This window comes from Heptranchias perlo, chromosome 38, assembly GCF_035084215.1.
Source record: "Heptranchias perlo isolate sHepPer1 chromosome 38, sHepPer1.hap1, whole genome shotgun sequence".
NCBI classification, from domain to species: Eukaryota; Metazoa; Chordata; class Chondrichthyes; order Hexanchiformes; family Hexanchidae; genus Heptranchias; species Heptranchias perlo.
The window spans coordinates 7,267,433-7,287,599 of record NC_090362.1 but is presented as its reverse complement, the minus strand read 5'-3'; the positions used below and the strand labels follow the sequence as shown (position 1 = coordinate 7,287,599).

The 20,167-nt window shown below is 46.0% G+C and overlaps 2 protein-coding genes across 6 annotated transcripts in view; both read right to left on the bottom strand.

Moving 5' to 3' along the window:
- The window catches only part of snupn (snurportin 1), a 32,426-nt gene extending 25,725 nt beyond the window's left edge, over window positions 1-6,701 (bottom strand). The window contains exons 1-3 of one of the 2 annotated variants that reach the window (XM_067973264.1): window positions 6,645-6,701; window positions 3,929-4,094; window positions 1,118-1,265 (exon numbers count right to left, since the gene is read on the bottom strand). In XM_067973264.1, coding sequence (XP_067829365.1) covers window positions 1,118-1,265; window positions 3,929-4,086 — 306 coding nt within the window. In that variant the 5' untranslated portion in view covers window positions 4,087-4,094; window positions 6,645-6,701. Of the gene's footprint in view, window positions 1-1,117; window positions 1,266-3,928; window positions 4,095-6,462 lie in introns of both variants that reach the window. The other variant, XM_067973263.1, reaches the window with a different exon arrangement.
- Window positions 6,702-12,395: 5,694 nt separating this feature from the next.
- pclaf (PCNA clamp associated factor) lies at window positions 12,396-20,167 on the bottom strand. Of its 4 annotated transcripts, none has more exons than XM_067973260.1 (4): window positions 19,558-20,167; window positions 16,078-16,158; window positions 14,470-14,665; window positions 12,396-12,852 (listed from the first exon to the last, which is right to left on the bottom strand). In XM_067973260.1, exons 1-4 carry the CDS (start codon window positions 19,610-19,612, stop codon window positions 12,795-12,797), a joined length of 390 nt encoding a protein of 129 aa, XP_067829361.1. In that variant the 5' UTR covers window positions 19,613-20,167; the 3' UTR covers window positions 12,396-12,794. The 4 variants fall into 4 exon arrangements, with proteins under 4 accessions (XP_067829361.1, XP_067829363.1, XP_067829360.1 ...); XM_067973262.1 differs by having other exon boundaries at window positions 14,470-14,641; XM_067973259.1 differs by lacking the exon at window positions 19,558-20,167 and adding an exon at window positions 19,127-19,204.

The following is a 20,167-nucleotide window of genomic DNA, read 5'->3' as shown; positions in this document are numbered from 1 at the left end:
ACATTAGGAGGCCATTCAGCCCCTCGAGCCTGCTCCACCATTCAATTAGATCATGGCTGATCTGTATCTTAACTCCATTTATCCACCTTGGTTCCATATCCCCTGATACCCTTAGCCAACAAAAATCTATCAATCTCTGTCTTGAAAGCTTCAATTGTCCCCCCAGCATCCACAACCTTTTGGGGAGAGAATTCCAGATTGCTACAACCCTCTCTGTGAAAAAGTGCTTCCTGATTTCACTCCTGAATGGCCTGGCTCTAATGTTAAGATTGTGTCCCCTTGTTCTGGATTACCCCCACCAGAGTTTCTCCGTATCTACCTTAGTGAATCCCTTTATCATTTTAAAGACCTCGATCAGATCACCCCTCAAACTTCTAAACTCAAGGGAATACATACAAAGGTTATGCAACCTGGTCTCATAAATTAACCCTTTAAGCCCCGATCATTTATTTAAATTTAAACCATCTACTACCGCACCCCCGCTCCCACCCCAGCTGAAATAGATTTTCCTGGTTTGTGTTGTCAAAACTTCCACGTGGTTTCAATATTTCAGGATGCAGATCACTTACACCCTGATTTCCTGGTATAGGGCTAGTTGTTGCTTAATGATTTAACCCACTGGGGCACTTTCACTGTGAGGCAGAGTCCCCGAGCTCTTGTACCTGTTTCAGATGCTCCCACTTTATGCCCCATGCACTCAGGGGCAGATTAATGCATGGGCCTACGCAAGTAGCTGTGAGAGGCTGATACAGACGATGGGGTAAACCTCAGTCCCAATTTTCTTCCCTACTCTCCTGAAGAGTGTAGCTAGACTTTGGCTCCATACGCACTAGCGGTGGTCATTCTTCATGTGTGAGCCCAGTGAGTGTTGGCAGGCTATTTGACTGTGTTAGGCATCACAACTTCTCCTCAACTATGTGCATATATAAGCACTTCCAGTGGAGGTTGCTATATAGGGATTAGGATAACGAACCCAGGTTGATTGTCCTTTCCTCAGCCTAGGGGTGATATAGCATCCCGACTGCTGCCTGCTTGAGTCCACATCCCCACCGCTAAGCTGGAAACTGCACCCTTTCCTTGGTGAAGACATCTGAGGAGTGAGTCAACATTTTCTGACCTGGTTTGCGTAACGTTTGGGCAACTTCTTCTTTGCCACCTCAACTTCCATTTCATCGTGTTCCTCTGACTCATCCCCGCTGTCCTCGCCTCCTGTCCAGTCATCTTCAGCTAGACGCCTCGCGTGATTTACGTAATTCAATCGCCGCCTTTGATCGAGGAAAAAAATAAAGCAGATATGACGTTGGTACAGCGCTACAGTTAAGTACAACACAAAATAAAAAGAGTTTGCATTACTACAGCGCCTTTCACGACTTCAGGATGTCCCAAAGCACTTTACAACCAATGAATTACTTTTGAAGTGTAGTCACTGTTGTAACGTAGGAAACGCGGCAGTCAATTTGTGCACAGCAAGATCCCACAAACAGCAATATGACAGCGACCAGATAATCTGTTTTAGTGATGTTGGTTAAGGGATAAATACTGGCCAGGACGCTGGGGAGAACTCCCCTCCTCTTCTTCAAAATAGTACCTTGGGATCTTTTACGTCCACCAGAGGCTGCATTTCCCACATTACAACAGTGACTACACTTCAAAAGTGCTTAATTGGCTGGAAAGCACTTTGGGACGTCCCGAGGTTGTGAAATGTAAGTTCATTCTTTCTTTCTTTCATGTGGAGTTCGGCACCAAATAAAACTCCTGCCTCCTGTGAAAAATAAGAGCAAGCGGCAGTTAATAGGAATGTGTCCTCAGGGGCCAATTGACTTACAATCAGTCGCAACGGTTCATCCTATTTAAAATGCGAATTTCCGAGAGATCCTGTTTATTCACCAGGATGGGGGCCAAGTCCCGATCGATTAAATAAACAATTCCACTTCGATCGGGAATGTTCCGTCCAACGTGCTTGTGGGGATTCAATCATCTGCTGTACTGGGAGATTAAAAACCCCAGCGAGGATTGTGTCCTTGGACAGATGAATCCTCCCCCGGCAGCATCGCATTCCTCTCCTCCCGACGGCACGATCAACTGGTGCAACAGCTGATCAGCCAACTGAAAACTGCCCATCAACCCGCCCGCCAATACAGCCCTCAGACCCAGGCAAAATTGGTCCCTCGATGCCAACCATCAACCCCTCCCTGCACCAATGGAGGTGCGCACTAAAAGCTGCGATCAGCCAGTGCACAGCTGCCAACTTTTACATCAAGCGAGAACCTGCCTGTTTAAACCTATTCCTGAGCCAGTGAGCGGAGCTCGTGGAACGCCACACCAGACAATGTTACGTTCAAAACGTATATTCTGCTCATTAGCACAGGAGGCTCTTCTCTTCTCTTCTCTCCCCTCATCACCACCCCCCAACCCCCGCTTTAGTTTTGTTAGTGCTCAAGGGATGTTAATGTAGGGGAATTGCAGGCTCCCAGTGTCAGGTGAAGTGCAGTTAGATGCAAAATAGAACTCCCTCCATTCCACTCCAACAAGGTGCCGGAACAGCGCCCTCTACTGCACCAGTCTGGCATTACACCCCCACCCATCCTCTCCCACCCACCCGCCCTCTCCCACCCATCCTCTCCCACCCACCCACCCACCCACCCTCTCCCATTCCCCCCACCCTCTCCCATTCCCCCCACCCTCTCCCATTCCCCCCACCCTCTCCCATTCCCCCCCACCCTCTCCCATTCCCCCCACCCTCTCCCATTCCCCCCACCCACCCACCCTCTCCCATTCCCCCCACCCACCCACCCTCTCCCATTCCCCCCACCCACCCACCCACCCTCTCCCATTCCCCCCACCCACCCACCCACCCTCTCCCATTCCCCCCACCCACCCACCCACCCTCTCCCATTCCCCCCACCCACCCAACCATCCTTAAGCACGTGCTGAATTACAGAAGGTTTTGCGCTGAATGCTTGTTAGGAACTGGACTGAGACGGCCCAGAATCATTTCACGTTGGGCCCTCATGCCCAGCAGACAGCAGTATGGGCTGGATTTCAATCCTGGTCTGGGAGGTGAAAGGCCAGTGTCTAACCTTCCACACCATCCAGCCCCAGGAAGCTGTGGAAGCTACATCATTAAATAAATTTAAAACAGAAATAGACAGTTTCCTAGAAGTAAAGGGAATTAGGGGTTACGGGGAGCGGGCAGGAAATTGGACATGAATTTAGATTTGAGGTTAGGATCAGATCAGCCATGATCTTATTGAATGGCGGAGCAGGCTCGAGGGGCCGATTGGCCTACTCCTGCTCCTATTTCTTATGTTCTTACGTAAAAGTACTTCATTGGCTATAAAGCGCTTTGGGACGTCCTGAGGAGGTGAAAGGCGCTATAGAAATGCAAGTCTTTCTTTCTGCATCAAACCCTGTAGTGCATCTATTCAACAACTCGATAAGGAAGACCCCCCCCCCCCAGATACATACTTGTGATGGAGCATTTTCCCCACTCTTTTCCCTCACATCACTATGACAAGCAGCAGCAACAAACATATAATGTAACTACGTGAACAGAAGCACAATTAGGAGACCCCTTCAACCTGAGACCTTGAATGGTAATTTTCTTTGTCCTCATAGTTACAGGACTGGCAAGAGCACAATTTGGAACAGCAGAATAACCGGTTCATGAAACTTTCACTGTCGAAGCATAAACCCCTGCAGACTCGTGTGTCATGCTGCTTGATGCCACCCCCAGTGTTATTTTTGTCTCCTTCATTAATCCGCATCCTTTACATTTGCCTGCGTTGGCATCGACCAGCAGCATCAGATCAGTTGCCACGGGGACGGGGAGCTGGAGGGAAGAGGTGACGCGCCTTGGTGAGTGAACCCTCAAAACTTTCCACCATTAGCAAGGACGTTGCCGCTTCGCTTCACTCCAATGACTTACGATTTTTGGAGTTCCAGAAGTTTCCGCCTGCGCTCCGCCTGCTCCTGCGCGTTGGATTTGGCTTTGTACTGAGCGAGACGCGGGTGTGGTGCCGCGATGCTGTTCAGGTCCTGAGAGACCGCGAAGCTGGCTGACAACGCCCGACTCAATTCGTCCATAATGGTGCCTGCAATCAGAGTAAATCCCATGGCACTATTAGAACGTGGAACTCATTACCACAAGGAGCAGTTGAGGCGACGAGCATAGATGCATTTAAGGGAAAGCTAGATAATCACATGAGGGAGAAAGGAATAGGATATGTTGATGGGGTTAGATGAAGGGTGGGAGGAGGCTCGTGTGGAGCATAAACCTATTGGGCCGAATGGCCTGATTCCGTGTTGTAAATTCTATTTTGAAGAAGAACAGGGGAGTCCTGGGCCAATATTCATCCCTCAACCTGGTCATTGTCTCATTGCTGTTTGCGGGACCTTGCAGTGCACAAATTGGCTGCCGTGTTTCCTACAGTGGCTACACTTCAAAAGTACCTCATTGGCTGTAAAGCGCTTTGAGACATCCTGAGATCATGAAAAGCACAATTATAGAATCTAAAGGAGGCCATTCGGCCCATTTCGGCTATCTGAAAGCTATCCAATTAGTCCCACTCCTCTGATCTTTCCCCATAGCCCTTTTAAAGTATTTATCCAATTCCCGTTTGAAAGGTACTATTGAAACTGCTTCCATCACTCTTTAATTGTAAACAATTTTACAACACCAAGTTATAGTCCAGCAATTTTATTTTAAATTCACAAGCTTTCGGAGGCTTCCTCCTTCGTCAGGTGAACGATGTGAACGATTTTTCACATCGTTCACCTGACGAAGGAGGAAGCCTCCGAAAGCTTGTGAATTTAAAATAAAATTGCTGGACTATAACTTGGTGTTGTAAAATTGTTTACAATTGTCAACCCCAGTCCATCACCGGCATCTCCACATCATCACTCTTTAAGGCAGTGCTTTCCAGATAGTAACTTACTGCACACAAAAAATTCTCCATCTCCTCCTGGCTTTTTTTTTAACCAATTATCTTAAGTCTGTCCCCTCTGGTTACTGACCCTCCTGCCAGTGGAAACAGTTTCTCCCCATCTACTCTTTCAAATGTAACATAAATGCAAGTCTTTCTAAATGAATTAGAAGACTTCTTTTAGGGTTTAGGTGGGGAAGGCAAAGCTTGCTTCTTTTACTTTTTGCACAGCTTCTCCCCAGCTGGCACTCTCACCTTCATGTGCCATCCACAACTGAGAGAGAGCTGACAACCTGCACCTGACCCTCCACCAGTGATAGCCTGAAACTAGCCACTAGGAGCAAAGCAAACTGTAGTGAAAGCAGATCTTGCCCACTGTGAGAAAGTGAGAGTCCGTGCTTCCAACTGCATTTATTAAGGGACATGTGGATAAATATTTGAAGCAGAGAAAGACACAAGGCGATGGGAATAGTTTAATCACAGGGCAATGCCAACGGTGGGTTTAATCACTGAGCAATGCCAACGGTGAGTTTATTCACTGGGCAATGCCAACGGTGGGTTTAATCACTGAGCAATGCCAACGGTGGGTTTAATCACTGGGCAATGCCAACGGCGAGTTTATTCACTGGGCAATGCCAACGGCGAGTTTATTCACTGGGCAATGCCAACGGCGAGTTTATTCACTGGGCAATGCCAACGGCGAGTTTATTCACTGGGCAATGCCAACAGTGAGTTTATTCACTGGGCAATGCCAACAGTGAGTTTATTCACTGGGCAATGCCAATGGTGAGTTTAATCACTGGGCAATGCCAACAGTGAGTTTATTCACTGGGCAATGCCAACGGCGAGTTTATTCACTGGGCAATGCCAACGGTGAGTTTAATCACTGGGCAATGCCAATGGTGAGTTTATTCACTGGGCAATGCCAACGGTGAGTTTAATCACTGGGCAATGCCAACGGTGAGTTTATTCACTGGGCAATGCCAACGGCGAGTTTATTCACTGGGCAATGCCAACGGTGAGTTTAATCACTGGGCAATGCCAACGGTGAGTTTATTCACTGGGCAATGCCAACGGTGAGTTTATTCACTGGGCAATGCCAATGGTGAGTTTATTCACTGGGCAATGCCAACGGTGAGTTTAATCACTGGGCAATGCCAACGGTGAGTTTATTCACTGGGCAATGCCAACGGTGAGTTTATTCACTGGGCAATGCCAACGGTGAGTTTATTCACTGGGCAATGCCAACAGTGAGTTTATTCACTGGGCAATGCCAACGGCGAGTTTATTCACTGGGCAATGCCAACGGTGAGTTTAATCACTGGGCAATGCCAACGGTGAGTTTATTCACTGGGCAATGCCAACGGTGAGTTTAACTGTTAATGGTTAATAACGAGGAGTGAGACTAACTATAAACCCATTTAAACATAAAGAACAGGGTTTCTTCCCCCTGTGAGATGCATCAAATTCGATCAGTTTTTACCCCCAAAACCAGTGAGTTTGACCTGAAATGAAAAACTTAAAAAATGTGACTAGCCTCGGGTTAAACACTCTCTCTCTCTCTCTCCGGCCCGGGTCAAGCTCCCTCTCGGGCCCGGGGTCAAGCTCTCTCTCGGGCCCGGGGTCAAGCTCTCCCTCTATCTCTCTCGGGCCCCGGGTTACAGGCCTGGTGGGAGAGGCTTCGACGGATGAGGAGGCCCCGCGGACGCTCCGACTCACCCGGCTCCGCTCCCGATGATGCTGCGAGTGGCCAACCAGCAGCTCACCCACTGCTCGACACTCACAGCAACTGGCCAACCAGCCGCTTTCCCTGTGAAACAACCATTTGAACAGACACATGTAATTGAAATGTACATTGGAATTGCTGATTGTTGGGGGAATGGGAAAATAAATTACCTTTTAGTAACAGGAAACAGACTAAAAATAAACCAGTTGATCACTGCAGATTGAAAGTTGGATTGTGTCACAGCCAGAGTATTTTTGGAGTCAATTTTATACTGCTCTCTGTTACTCTCATATTAGCCTCCTGTCTTACTCCAATTGTCCCACAATCTGGCAGTGGGTAGTCGGGGTGCAAACATGCATGTTAAAGATAGAACTTGCATTAATATAGTGCCTTTCACGACCTCAGAATATCCCAAAGTGCTTCACAGCTAATTAATTTTTTTTACTGTGTCACTGTTGTAATATAGGGAAAATGTTGTTGGGAGTGGGTCGAGAAAGCTTTTTCCTTCTATTTTTTAATTCCACTTTTCTTCTTTTGAGAAGCTGATACAGGTGCCAGTCACCCTCTGTTTCCTCGCCCGAGGGATGGAATACCCTCCACTTGCCTGGATGTGAGGCTATTTGACAGCAGAGAGCAACATGTCACAGATTGTTCTCGCCTTCCATCCACAATTTCACAATTTCCGGTACCACTTCCGCTGGACGGCAACTAAGAATGGAACCCTTAGTCCTATGGTGCTGAGGTCAATTATAGAACTCCAAATGTTACCTTCACTGAGATCAGATAACTCAGTACAAACCGGCAGGTGAACCTTGAACCTTTTGGTCCATATGGCTTGATGTCTTTACTTACAGGCCTTTGGGGAAGCCATCTTTGAATTTTTGCAGATTAATGTTAAGGTAAGAGATTAATTTAGGTGTCCATTAATTCTTTTTGTTCATTTAAATCAGGGTGTACCATGATTTTTTTAATAGTCATTCTCGGGATGTGGGCGTCACAGACAAGGCCGGCATTTATTGCCCATCCCAGTCTTGATATGGTGGTGGTGGGCCTTCTCCTTGAACTGCTGCAGTCCATGTAGTGAAGATGCTCCCACAGTGCTGTTAGGAAGGGAGTTCCAGGATTTTGACCCAGTGACAATGAAGGAACGGCCGATATATGTCCAAGTCAGGATGGTATGTGACTTGGAGGGAAACTTGGCACCTGCTGCCCTTGTCCTTCTAGGAGGTCGAGGATTGGGAGGTGCTGTTGAAGAAGCTTTAACTAGTTGCAATGCATCCTGTAGATAGTACACATTGCAGCCATGGTGTGCCGGTGGTGGAGCGAGTGTTGATCAAGATTTGTCCTGGATGGTGTCAAGCTTCTTGAGTGTTGTTTCAGCTGCAACCATCCAGGCAAGTGGAAGGTATTCCATCACACTCCTGACTTGTGCCTTGTAGGTGGAGAGACTTTGGGGAGTCAGGTGAGTCACTCGCCACAGAATGCCCAGTCTCTGACCTGCTCTCGTAGCCATGGCATTTATGTGACTCGACCAGTTTAGTTTCTGGTCAATGATGACCCCCCCCCCCCAGGATATTGATGGTGGGGGATTCGGCGATGGTAATGCCACTGAATGTGATGGGGAGGTGGCTCTGCTCCCTCTTGTTGGAGATGGTCATTGCCTGACACTTGTGTGGCGCGAATGTTACTTGCCACTTATCAGCCCAAGCCATGATGTTGTCCAGGTCCTGCTGCATGTGGGCTCGGACTGCTTCATAATCTTAGGAGTTGTGAATGGAACTGAACACTGTGCCATCATCAGCAAACAGCCCCACTTCTGACCTTATGCTGGAGGGAAGGTGATTGATGAAGCAGCCGAAGATAGTACGGCCTGGGACACTGCCCTGAGGAACTCCTGGAGCGTCCTGGAGCTGAGATTGGCTTCCAGCAACCACTACCATCTTCCTTTGTGCTCGGTATGACTCCAACCACTGTAGTTTTCCCCCTGATTCCCATTGACCAGCTTTACTAAGGCTCCTTGGTGCCACACTCAGTCAAACACTGCTTTGATGTCAAGGGCAGTCACTCTCACCTCACCTCTGGAATTCAGCTCATTTCCATGTTTGGACCAAGGCTATAATGAGGTCTGGAGCCTAGTGGTCCTGGCGGAACCCAAACTGAGCATCAGTGAACAGGTTATTGGTGAGTAAGTGCCGCTTGATAGCACTGTTGATGACTTCTTCCATCACTTTGCTGATAATTGAGAATGATGTGGAGATGCCGGTGATGGACTGGGGTTGACAATTGTAAACAATTTTACAACACCAAGTTATAGTCCAGCAATTTTATTTTAAATTCACAAGCTTTCGGAGGCTTCCTCCTTCCTCAGGTGAGCCTGAGGAAGGAAGCCTCCGAAAGCTTGTGAATTTAAAATAAAATTGCTGGACTATAACTTGGTGTTGTAAAATTGTTTACAATTGATAATTGAGAAGGCTGATGGAACGGTAATTGTCCGGTTTGGATTTGACCTTTTTGTGACATACCTGAATAATTTTCCACATTGTCGGGTAGTTGCCAGTGCTGTGGCTGTACTGGAACAGCTTAGCTATAGGCACAGCTAGTTCTGGAACACAGATTTTCAGCACTACAGCCGGGATGTTGTCATCACCCATAGCCTTTGCTGTGTTGAGTGCACGCAGCCGTTTCTCGATATCGCATGGAGTGAATTGAATTGGCTGAAGACTGGCACCTGTGATACTGGGGACCAGAGGGGGAGACTGAGAAGGATCATCCACTTGGCACTTCAAGTTGAAGATAGTTGCAAATGCTTCAGCCTTGTCTTTTGAACTCATGGTTGGAGATGGGGTGGTAGTTTGCAAAGTTAGAGTGGTCAAGGGTGGGATTTTTGAGCAGTGATGATGCCAAATTGAAAGGTCGAGGGACAGTACTTGAGAGGGACCCATTTATAATTATCAGCTCACATGGGAGCCAGCAGTTTAGTTGGAATAGGGTTGAGACAGCAGGAGGTGGGTCTCATGGACGCATTGAACTCGGAGAGGGAATGAGGGAGGATAGGAGAGAAACATGCGAGTTCCGTACTAGGGCATACAAGGTGAGGGGATTGAAGTGGCAGAGGCAGCCGAACAGATGGTCTCAAACTTAGTGACAAAGATGTCCATGAACTCCTCGCACTTGTTGGAGGTGAGGGTGGCAGGGGCAGGGGGTTTAAGGAGACGATTTGTCGTAAAGAAAAGCTGGGGTTATCTTTGCATTCCTGTAGTGGGCGGTATTGGCAGAGGAGAATTGGACCCAATGGCGCTTGATTTGGTCCAGCCAGATCTGGAGATGAATGGCTAATCCCGTTGTGTGCCATTAAACATTCAAATTTGCATCGCTTGGACTTAAGGGAACAAAAATAGGGGCCATTCCAAGGGGAATGACTAGGGTGGGAGAGTAAGTGTTTTAACAGGGACAAGAGCATCACAGGTGGAGGGGATTAATCGTCAGATGATTAATAAATGCAAGTTCTTTCTTTGAACTGAAGACAAAAGTTTGGGGGAATAGACCAAATTAATATTTAGTGATTGCTGAAGTGGGATATCACTTATGGACCAAACAAGATGTTACAAGTTTAAATTATCAGAAGCAAATAGGAGTTGCTGAGAGCACAGGGTCTCAGTAAACATAGTTAGAATTGATTCATCTGGTAACAAAGAAAAAACAGCTCTGACATGAAGCTGAAATGTCTAAATTGCAGCAGGAAAAGTAAGATAAGGGCCTTTCACACCAATGAGGTGCTTAAACTTGGGAGGCGAGGCTGAGGAGTCACAGCACCAGCAAGGGCAACAAGCACAAGGCAGAAACGTGCAGGCTTAAATTGGTGGGAAAGCAGCAGAACCAGCATGTACTCACATTGAGAGGATTAATGACTAAGTCCAGTTGAGTCAGCCTACACCTTGCTACAAAATAACTTAAGTCTAACCTATCCCAAATTTTAAGAGGAACTTCTTTCGGACTTTTGAAGTGACAGTAAATCATAGATTGGGAAGAGAAGTAGGAGAACGGCTGGTACCAACTGTCACTTAATAGTCTCCCCACATCCCTGATATTAAACGTAATGCTTTACTAAGTAGCAAAATGAGTGATTCTCACTGTTGTTGATCACTTCTGGGGTGTTCCACACTGAAGTGGCAGCCACTCATCAAACAGGCTGTTGAGCTGACACAGTTGAGGCAAATAGCATAGATGCCTTTCAGGGGAAGCGAAATAAATACATGAGGGAGAAAATAGGTTAAGCAGATAGGGATAGACGAGGCTCGTGTGGGGCATAAACGCCGACATAGACCAGTTGGGCCAAATGGCCCACTTTCATGCTGTAAATGCTATATAATTCTATGTTATCTTGCAAGTCAGATTTTACATCCCAGATCAAAAGGGGTGATTCAACTAACATTAAATGCACGAAGAGTGGGACACGGAATTGCTGGAACAAGGAGCTTCGGGTCCTCTTGCACTGCTGAGATGAGATTATTGGGAACTGCGCAGCATCTCCAAGCCTGTGGAATACAGAATAGTACACACACTGAATAAACTTGCATTATATGGGGTGCAGTCTGAAACTTTGTGTCCGTATCTGGTGAGATGCACTTGGTAAAGAAATAGATACCCACAATTCTGGTACTCTGATGGGGGAGAAAAGATGTACCCTTGGCCAAAGTGTCCATTTTGGACAGGCGAGCATTTGTCTTTTCTGAATAGTCTATGCTGTCTACTCCTTCCCTTAACTAGGCCTTATATTATACAAGAGGTTATTGAGAAGCTGCTTATCACATTTTGACCTTTGCCTCAAGGTTTGGAAAGTTACTCTTAATGTTGGATTTTTAAGAAAAATGCACTGAAGTTTTTCTGAAAAGGCACCTAGACAAAAGTTGGTTGTAGTTTCCCCCCAGTCTTAAATTCTTTAGCTTGTTTTGGTCATCTGTGAACAAGGATAAAACAGACCAAGAGACAGTCACTCAAGGGCTTTTCAGAGCCTGAAGTTAGAAATACTGGAATAGTTATGTCATCTTAAATCAAGTAAAATAACCCACTTATGTGGGGTAGTATAGCATCTTTGTTATTTTGTATTATGCAAAACTACATTGTAATGATTGAATTTGGTAGCCCAATTATAACTGCTGCTCTGGGAAACAAAGCAGTTTATTGATTTATATTAAGCCTCATTTAACCAAGTCCACCTTTTGAGAGATTGAAGTAACCATGCAAAAGACACCAATATTCAGTTCAGGTCAGAAAGGGGTACTACTGTTAGACTCTGGGTTACACTATTGCATAGTAGCTATAGGGACAAGACAGTATTGCCAAACATTCAATTCATGAGTTTGGCAATATTTTTTTCCCCACAGCCACATTTCTAAGGAATTGTAAGTATTAAAGGATTTGCATGAATCAGGAATGTTGGGAAGTTAAACATGGTTCTATAATAATTTTGCATTCTGAAGCGTTTGACCTGTCGGTTGGCTGGGTGATCATGTCAGTTTGTACGACATGACATTGAGGAAGAAATGCACTGATGCAAGAAATGTGAAAATGTCATTCTAAAGCATGTCAGATGTGCTGGTTAATCTCAATTATGTTGATGTGAAAAATGTTCTCACTTGCAGCCCATGGATCCAGACCAGTACTTTAAAAGACTGGACACATGATTTGAAGTAAGCTTAGAAAAACCTAGGCAGCCTAAGAAAACAATACGAGCAGGCGCAGCGCAAAATTTAAAATTTATTATAAAAACAATTAGACTAAAACTGCAAAGATACAGCAAGGCAACTAAAGAAACTTCTGGTTATAGGGACAGTGTCTCAGAGAAAGGTTTCCTCTCCTCCCCACCATCACATGGATGGAGGACAACACAGATTTAATTAAGCCTAAAATGTAAAAACTAGATACAAAGTCTTATTTAGCTGAGGGTCCCACTGGCTCAGGACCAAAAGATTCAGCCAATAAGTTTTGAATTAGTTCCCATAATTATGGCTTTTAACTGGTATTTTATTAAATTTCTGTACAACTAAAACAAATCCATACTACATAGCAATAGACATATATACAAATATACACGTCAAGGAAGATCTGTTCAAGTATCAGACGTGGTCATACGAATGTGGAGCTCAGTCCTCTTCACCTGATGCAACTTCTTCTGAGGAGTCTGCAGACAGAGGACGTGCCCTAGGTGGAATAAATGGATTTAAAAAGTAGTCAATGCATTTTGAAATTAGTTCTAAGGACAGAATAGTTTAAAACATTTGCAATATGTCCAAATCTCAATTTTGTATCCCCTTAAAGTACATTTGATTTCTTGGGAAGTGGGCAATGTTGGCAAGGCTGCATTTATTGCCATCCCTGGTTAGTGGTAGGCCTTCTTGAATCACCGCAGACCTTGTGGTGATGGTGCTTCCACAATGGTGTTAGGTTACGAATTCCAGGATTTTACACTGAATGAAGGAATGACAATACATGTCCAAGCCAGCAAGGTGTATGACTTGAGGGGGAATATGGAAACAGTGACCCCATGACATTGCTGCTCTTGTCCTTCTCAGTGGTAGAGGTTGCAGGAGGGAAATGCTGTCGAAGTTACTTTGAGTTGCTACAGTATAGCCTGCAGCCAGTGTGCTGGTGATGGAGGGGTCAGGTATTGAGTTCAGTGGAAGAGGCACCAAGCCAGCTGTGTCCTGGTTGGTGTCAAACTTCAAATGTTGGTGGCTGCACCCTTCCAGGTGAGTGCTGAGCATTTCATAACACTCAATCTGAGGCAGGTATATGGTGGAAAGGCTTTGTGAGGTCAGGAGGAAAGTCACTTGATAGAAGGAAAGTCACTGATGAAGTAGCTGAAGATGGTTAGTTCAAGGACATTTCCCTGAAGAACTCATCTCTCAAAACTATGCTAATCTGTTATTCTCAAAGAAGGACCAGCAATTTTTCCATTTCAGGACAGAAATTACACTTGGCAAGTTAAAACAGAATACAAAATTGTGCTGCCAACACACCAGACAATAGCATTTGGGGCTCAGTAAAAAAAAATTTAAGACTGGCTATATTTCCCCCCACAAAAAAGTAATCATGCAAACAGTGTCCCTGCCAGATCCCCAAAATAAAATCTTAACGTCTCTTTTATTGCAAGAAAATAGATTTAATTACTTTAGCAACACCAGGTGTTTTTAAAAGCTGGGTTACAATCAGTGTGGATTGTTAAATTTTGCCAAGAATTAAGAGAACAGATTAGAGAGCTAATCTTTCCCATGTTTATGACATTATCCTAGTATGCATCTCAATGGTTGGGCAATTTAATCAGTGTTAGAGCGAGCATAACTGACTTTAAAAAAACAAAACAGATTCAAGTCAACATGTCTGCAACAGACCCAAGAAACATTACTCCAAGCTGTAATAGTATGCCCAAAACATCAAACTTTCTCCCTCAGTGGTTAAGGAAGTAATTAGCCAAGTCATAAAGGTTCACAGTTTAAGCCCTGATCTGTGACAAGTTAGCTGATATTTGCCAGGACAGCAGTAGGACTTTACAACTTATCCCCAGCACCCGAGGATAAGGAGGGAGAAGGAAAGTCAGTATCTGTACCTTTTCGCTATCCAGTGTGATGTGTCAAGTGCATATTTGTGATCCAAGACAAGCTCAGCTGTGATGCCTCTTCCCTGTAGTGCAATAGCCTGATGACAAGTATGAAGAGTGGCCACTTGGGCCATGAACTGGAGGACACCCAGTATCCAAAGAACCATGCCACAAAGCTACAGGCAAAGTCAGCAACTTTGGGGAAAGGCAGGAACACATACCTCCTTGGAGCTTTACTTGTTCCAGCCTCGCTGCCACTTGGTTCATCATCTGAGGGTACTGTATTCTCCTTCTCAGGCTGTTTGGAAGGACCGCCAAAGAATTCTCCAATCCCTTTCTGCCACTTTGGGGTAGGTCTTGGACACACTGGGTTCCCACCAGCATATTTGTTTTCTGTTAAACACAATAAACAATGTCCTATCGACCAGATTTTACCAATGCTATAAAATGTCTGGAAAGTACCAAGGAGTCATTTGCAAAAGTTGTGCAAAGATCTTTTCCAAAGTAAGGTCATTGAAATCATTAGATAAAAGAAAAATATTCAGCAGCAACATTGACAGGTGTGGCTTTCACAGAGCTACTGAGCCTGTGAGTTAAGGCACAATTGAATTTTAATCTGTGGTGCACCTTCTATAATTGAAGACTCACTTGTCTCAGTTTTAACACATCCTTCCCTCAATGACATCTCTCAAAAGGGTTGCCTTCAAATGATCCTCTACATACCAGAAATGAACTGGGGGGGGGTGGGCAATAGATGGCAATTTTTCTTTCTTCAACAATGGGCAAGATCCAAGGAGCTTAGTGTATGCCATATCTTAAAATAAAAAAGGCACCCCATCAAGCTAAGCGACCAATCCTAAGTCATTCCTTTTTCATTAGGCCTGATACAATAGTAAATTACGATGGGTTGATGGTGATGAATCCGAATACATTGGCCAGAGGGTGATTTTTTTTTGCATAAGTGGTAACTGTGGAAATCCAATCCAAAGTTAGAAGCACTGCATTTATAGACAATTAGATAACAGCCTTTAAAACAAATGTCAATGAAGTCCAAGTAGCTGAAATGGATTTAAGAGGAATTCAGTTGATGTACTAGCATGCAGCATCATTAGTGCATAAGTATTCAATAAAGATATCTGAATCACTGCAAGAAAGAACATTCCTCAGATTCTGAGGGGACTCAATAGGGTAGACGCTGAGGGGATGTTACCCCTCATGGGGGAATCAAACTAGGGGGGCAGAGTCTCAGAATAAGGTGTTGCCCGTTTCAGATGGAAATGAGGAGGAATTTCTTCTCCCAGAGGGTCGTGAATCTTTGGAATTCTTTACCCCAAAAAGCTGTAGAGGCCGAGTCATTGAATACATTCAAGGCTGAATTAGACAAATTTTTGATCAGCAAGGGAGTCAAAGGATATGGGGAAAGGGTGGGAAAGTAGAGCTGAGGTAAAAATCAGATCAGCCATGATCTCATTAAATGGTGGAGCAGGCACGAGGGGCCAAATGGCCTACTCCTGCTCCTCTCTCATGGTCTTATTTTCCACCTAATGTGAATTCTGGGCATAGTAAAGCCCAAATGGGAAATAATTCCCTGCACCTAATCATTGTAATTTATTTTATGGCTATTATAGACTACTGGTTGCCTAACCTAAACATATTCAAAATCCCCAGCACATATACACAATACTTCCGAAAACAAAACATAGTTTCTATTATTTGTTGACTACCAGTTTGCTTAGACTTGTCTTATGATTTAATTCCTCGCAGTACTAGCCAATAGTTATTTAATGTAGCTGGGATATTTTACTCATGTAAATAAGGTCAATACATACCCTTTTTCCCAGGAGATGTTAGAGAGATGTTGGCTGTACTTGTACATCCAAGTGCCTTCCTTGGTGCCCTAGCAGCCACAGCTGTTGAGACAAATAAAAATGCATGGGTGTCTTTTGCACAACTAGATATACCTAAGCTTGGAAAACAAGGACCACAGTTAGCCCATTTGAAAAGACCTTCATATCAAACCATTGTTTCGTTCATCAAAATCGAGACCAAGAATTTTGTTGCAACTCAAAAGCATGTAAAGCACACAATCCTGGTTAAGCATCCTTAGGATCATAATGTGAAGTTTAACTACAATACATCAAACTAGAAGAGGAAACCAGAGCAAGGGTCTGGTTCCTGTCTACTATGCCTAGCAACTGATTTCAGTGTAAATGGACTAAACTCAATGAGACATGCAATAGTTCTGCAACATGAATCTATTGTAAAATCTGCTGGCCTGTATTCAGTCAGCAACTTTCTACCCTGCTCATTACGTACAAGAACACGTCAGAGGACAGTGGATAGTGAACAAACAACAAGCCTGGGGTGGGTGGAAATGAGAGAAGATACTCTTCCTTTTACCAAATCCAAAACTTCCAGCTAAGTTTTAACACCTTGGTTATAAGAGATCGAAACAAGACAAAGATTGACTTGTGGCTCGGCCAGTTCACAGTCATTAGCTAAACTATACGTGGGAGGCAAGGTCCTTGAAACGAAAGTTAGTTACTGGAGATCAAGTGCTTTCAAGAAAAGGGTTGTCAGCATTCTTTGGTAATGAATTTGGGGAGGGGGAGAAAAGGGAGACAGGGTGTTTAAATAAACAGTGCTAATTTTCTCTCCTCAAATATTGTGAATGCAAAAGAACCTCAATTCTAAGGACAAATCAATTTGCAAAACCTGTTCTGCAGAAATTTGTCACTTGTGCAGAGTTAATTCTGGAACCCAAATCCAAGGTCAGGATTTGAATGGCTGGACTTGTGTTGGACCAGTGAATCACAATAGGGGGAGCAGCTTCTAACATGAAGCTTAGCACACTGTTTTTAATAGAGTTTTTCAAAATCACATGTAAAAAAAACAAAAATCAAACCTTTCCACAAAAATACGAGAATGCAAACATCCCACGAGAGCCATCTGTGACACCCATAGCAATTAACATTCCCCACTCCAGTATGTACAACTGGTTATTTTGAAGCAAATCCTGTAGGATACAATACTAAGTGACCAGTAAACTCCCTGCAGCATTAAGTTAGATCAGGTTAGAAAAACAGACACCAAACCTTTGTGCACTTAAAGCTATTTTTGTATTTAAAAAAATCACTGGCCTCCACAACCAGATAAAGGCAAATGATAAAGGGGTTTAATGAAGTAGATGGAGAAACTGATTCCACTGGTGGGAGAACGCAGAACAAGGAGGCTAGGCAGTTTTGGAGTGAAATCAGGAAACGCTTTCACAGCAGTAGTGAAAATCTGGTACTCTCCATCCCCTCCTCAGTCCATCTGCTGCTGAAACACTCATCCATTCTTGACTATTCCAATGCTCTCCTGGCCAGCCACCCTCACTAAACTTGAGTTCATCCACTCTGCTGCCTGTACCTTAATTTGCACCAAGTCCCATTCACCCATCACCTCAAGTGTCCCCTGATCAACATTCATGATCTAATTGAACTGCAAAACAGGCTCAAGGGGCTGAATGGCCTACTCCTATTCCTATGAGGCAACATAGCAAAAGATGTCTCCAGCTTAACAAATGAAAATAGCTATGGGTGATGTGTGTTGCATCCCTACCCTTTATACTCCTGATAAAGCCTGGTGCCAGGGCTTAGAGGAAAACGTGCTACATTAAAGGAAGACTGTACAGGACAGCTGCTACAAAGTTACTTATTGTGGCAATCCCAAGTCACACATCATCCAGACTTGGAAATATATCGCCGTTCCTTCATAGTCACTGGGTCAAAATCCTGGAAACCCTCCCTAACAGCACCGCGGGAGAACCTTCACCACAGGGACTGCAGCAGTTCAAGGCAGCAGCTCAACACCACCTTCTCAAGGGCAATTAGGGATGGGCAATAAATGCTGGCCTTGCCAGCGACACCCTCATCCCATGAACAAATAAATAAAACTCAAGATCTGACAGAATACATTCTGGTCTAATATTTCTGTCCCTATAAAACAGCATAGCTTGAGCCACGTCACCCACCATTGGACATAAAAGAAAGGACAAGGCATTTATATAGCATACTACACAGCCTCTGGCTGTAAAGCACTTTGGGACAGCCTATGAAGTACTTTTAAAGTATAGTCATGAAGACCTTACTATGAAATTACTTAAATAGCATCTCCACTGGCTGGCAGCTTTTGGAAAGAGCAACAAATATTAAGATCTTCCACTGCAAGGTACTCAGGTAGTACTTGTTCTCCAGACCTGCACTCAAGCCTTTCCATCCACTAAGGGGACAATGTCCCCAGGAAAACCAACACCCTACTGGCAGGCCATTAGAGCGAATGGCCTGTTTCAAATTGCACCATGGCTTCACCCCTCCCCATCTGTAACCTCCTCCAACCCCGAGATGTCTGCACTCCTCCAACCCGGCCACTTGCACATCATAGATTTTCACCACTCCACCTTTAGCAAAGGTGCCTTCAGCTCAAATTCCCTCCCTAAATTTCTCCACCTCTCCTTTAAGACACTCTTTAAAACTAACCTTTTGGCCACCTGTCCTAACATCTCCTTGTGTGACTCCTTCTCAAAGTTTGCCTGATAATGCTCCTGTGAAGCGCTTTGGGACATTTTACTACGTTAAAAAGGTGCTATATAAATGAAAGTTAAACAATTAAAAGGCAACACCCTCGGGGATTGATGTCCAAACCCCGCTCGGTCCGTAGGAACAATTACAGCTAGCGAGGATCACTGCAATAACCGGTGGGATCGCCACAATAAGCCGCCAAGAGAGTGTGTGCAGTTTGAGCTGATGGGAAACGATATCTCCTTCCACCCACCCACTCCCCCGAAGGCCACAACTGAAGGGACCGATGGTTGCGCAGCCTGGCGCCAAAAAACACCTGCAGATGGCGCGCTTTTGGCAGGAACCCCTCCGGGCACGGGAAGAGGCGGACACCGCTTCATCCCCTCAACAGTCCGCGTCCCTTTTCCACGGTGGCCGACCAGCCACGGACTCCATAAAGAGCCGTCACTGCAGCGCGCAAAAACCTCCCGCCAAAACCAAAGCGCAAGAATATGAATGGGAGCAGGCGGGCCGGGGGTGACATACCCTTTAATTGGTGGTGGGTGGGGGTAAAGAGAGGAGCGAGGGGGCAATTTTTGCCCGCCGACAGGTCGGGGTGGAATGCGGCCTGCTCTATTGAGGGCATGACAACGCCTATCCCGCAACTCAGCAGCGGGACAAGGTAGACAGAAACCATCCAACATTGCGTCGGCGACATCCCCCTCAGTTCGAGCCCCGGTACCCCCCTCCTCCCCTCTCTCTCCTTACCCTTGCGAAAGGAACCGGTGGAGACGGACGGGCCGTCAGCCTTGGTGCGGACCATGTCGTCACTGCGCCGGATCCGGGTCGGTGTCGCCAAGGGGGGAGTCCGGGCTCGGGTGGGTGTCGGCGAGCGGGAGTCCGGATCCGGGTCGCTGAGGGGTTGGAAGTGGGAGGGAGTCGGGGTTCGGGCCGGTATCGCCGAGGGGTTGGAGGGGGAGGGAGTCGGGGTTCGGGCCGGTGTCGCCGAGGGGTTGGAGGGGGAGGGAGTCGGGGTTCGGGCCGGTATCGCTGAGGGGTGGAGTCGGGGTTCGGGGCCGGTGTCGCTGAGGGGTTGGAGGGGGAGGGAGTCGGGGTTCGGGCCGGTGTCGCCGAGGGGTGGAGTCGGGGTTCGGGCCGGTGTCGCCGAGGGGTGGAGTCGGGGTTCGGGCCGGTGTCGCCGAGGGGTGGAGTCGGGGTTCGGGCCGGTGTCGCCGAGGGGTGGAGTCGGGGTTCGGGCCGGTGTCGCCGAGGGGTGGAGTCGGGGTTCGGGCCGGTGTCGCCGAGCGGGAGTCCGGGTCTAACAGGCCAGCTCGCGCCTCCTCGCTCCTCTTTTTAAAACCGCCGGCAATCTCGCGCC

Excerpts from the sequence above, each read along its gene's own strand:
- pclaf (XM_067973259.1), bottom strand. The coding sequence starts at position 19,190 with ATGAAGCGGTGTCCGCCTCTTCCCGTGCCCGGAGGGGTTCCTGCCAAA. Across the intron at positions 16,159-19,126 it reads CAAAAGCGCGCCATCTGCAG|CTGTGGCTGCTAGGGCACCA; the intron begins GTGTTTTTTGGC and ends TTGTCTCAACAG. Across the intron at positions 14,666-16,077 it reads AACATCTCCTGGGAAAAAGG|GACATTGTTTATTGTGTTTA; the intron begins GTATGTATTGAC and ends TCTGGTCGATAG.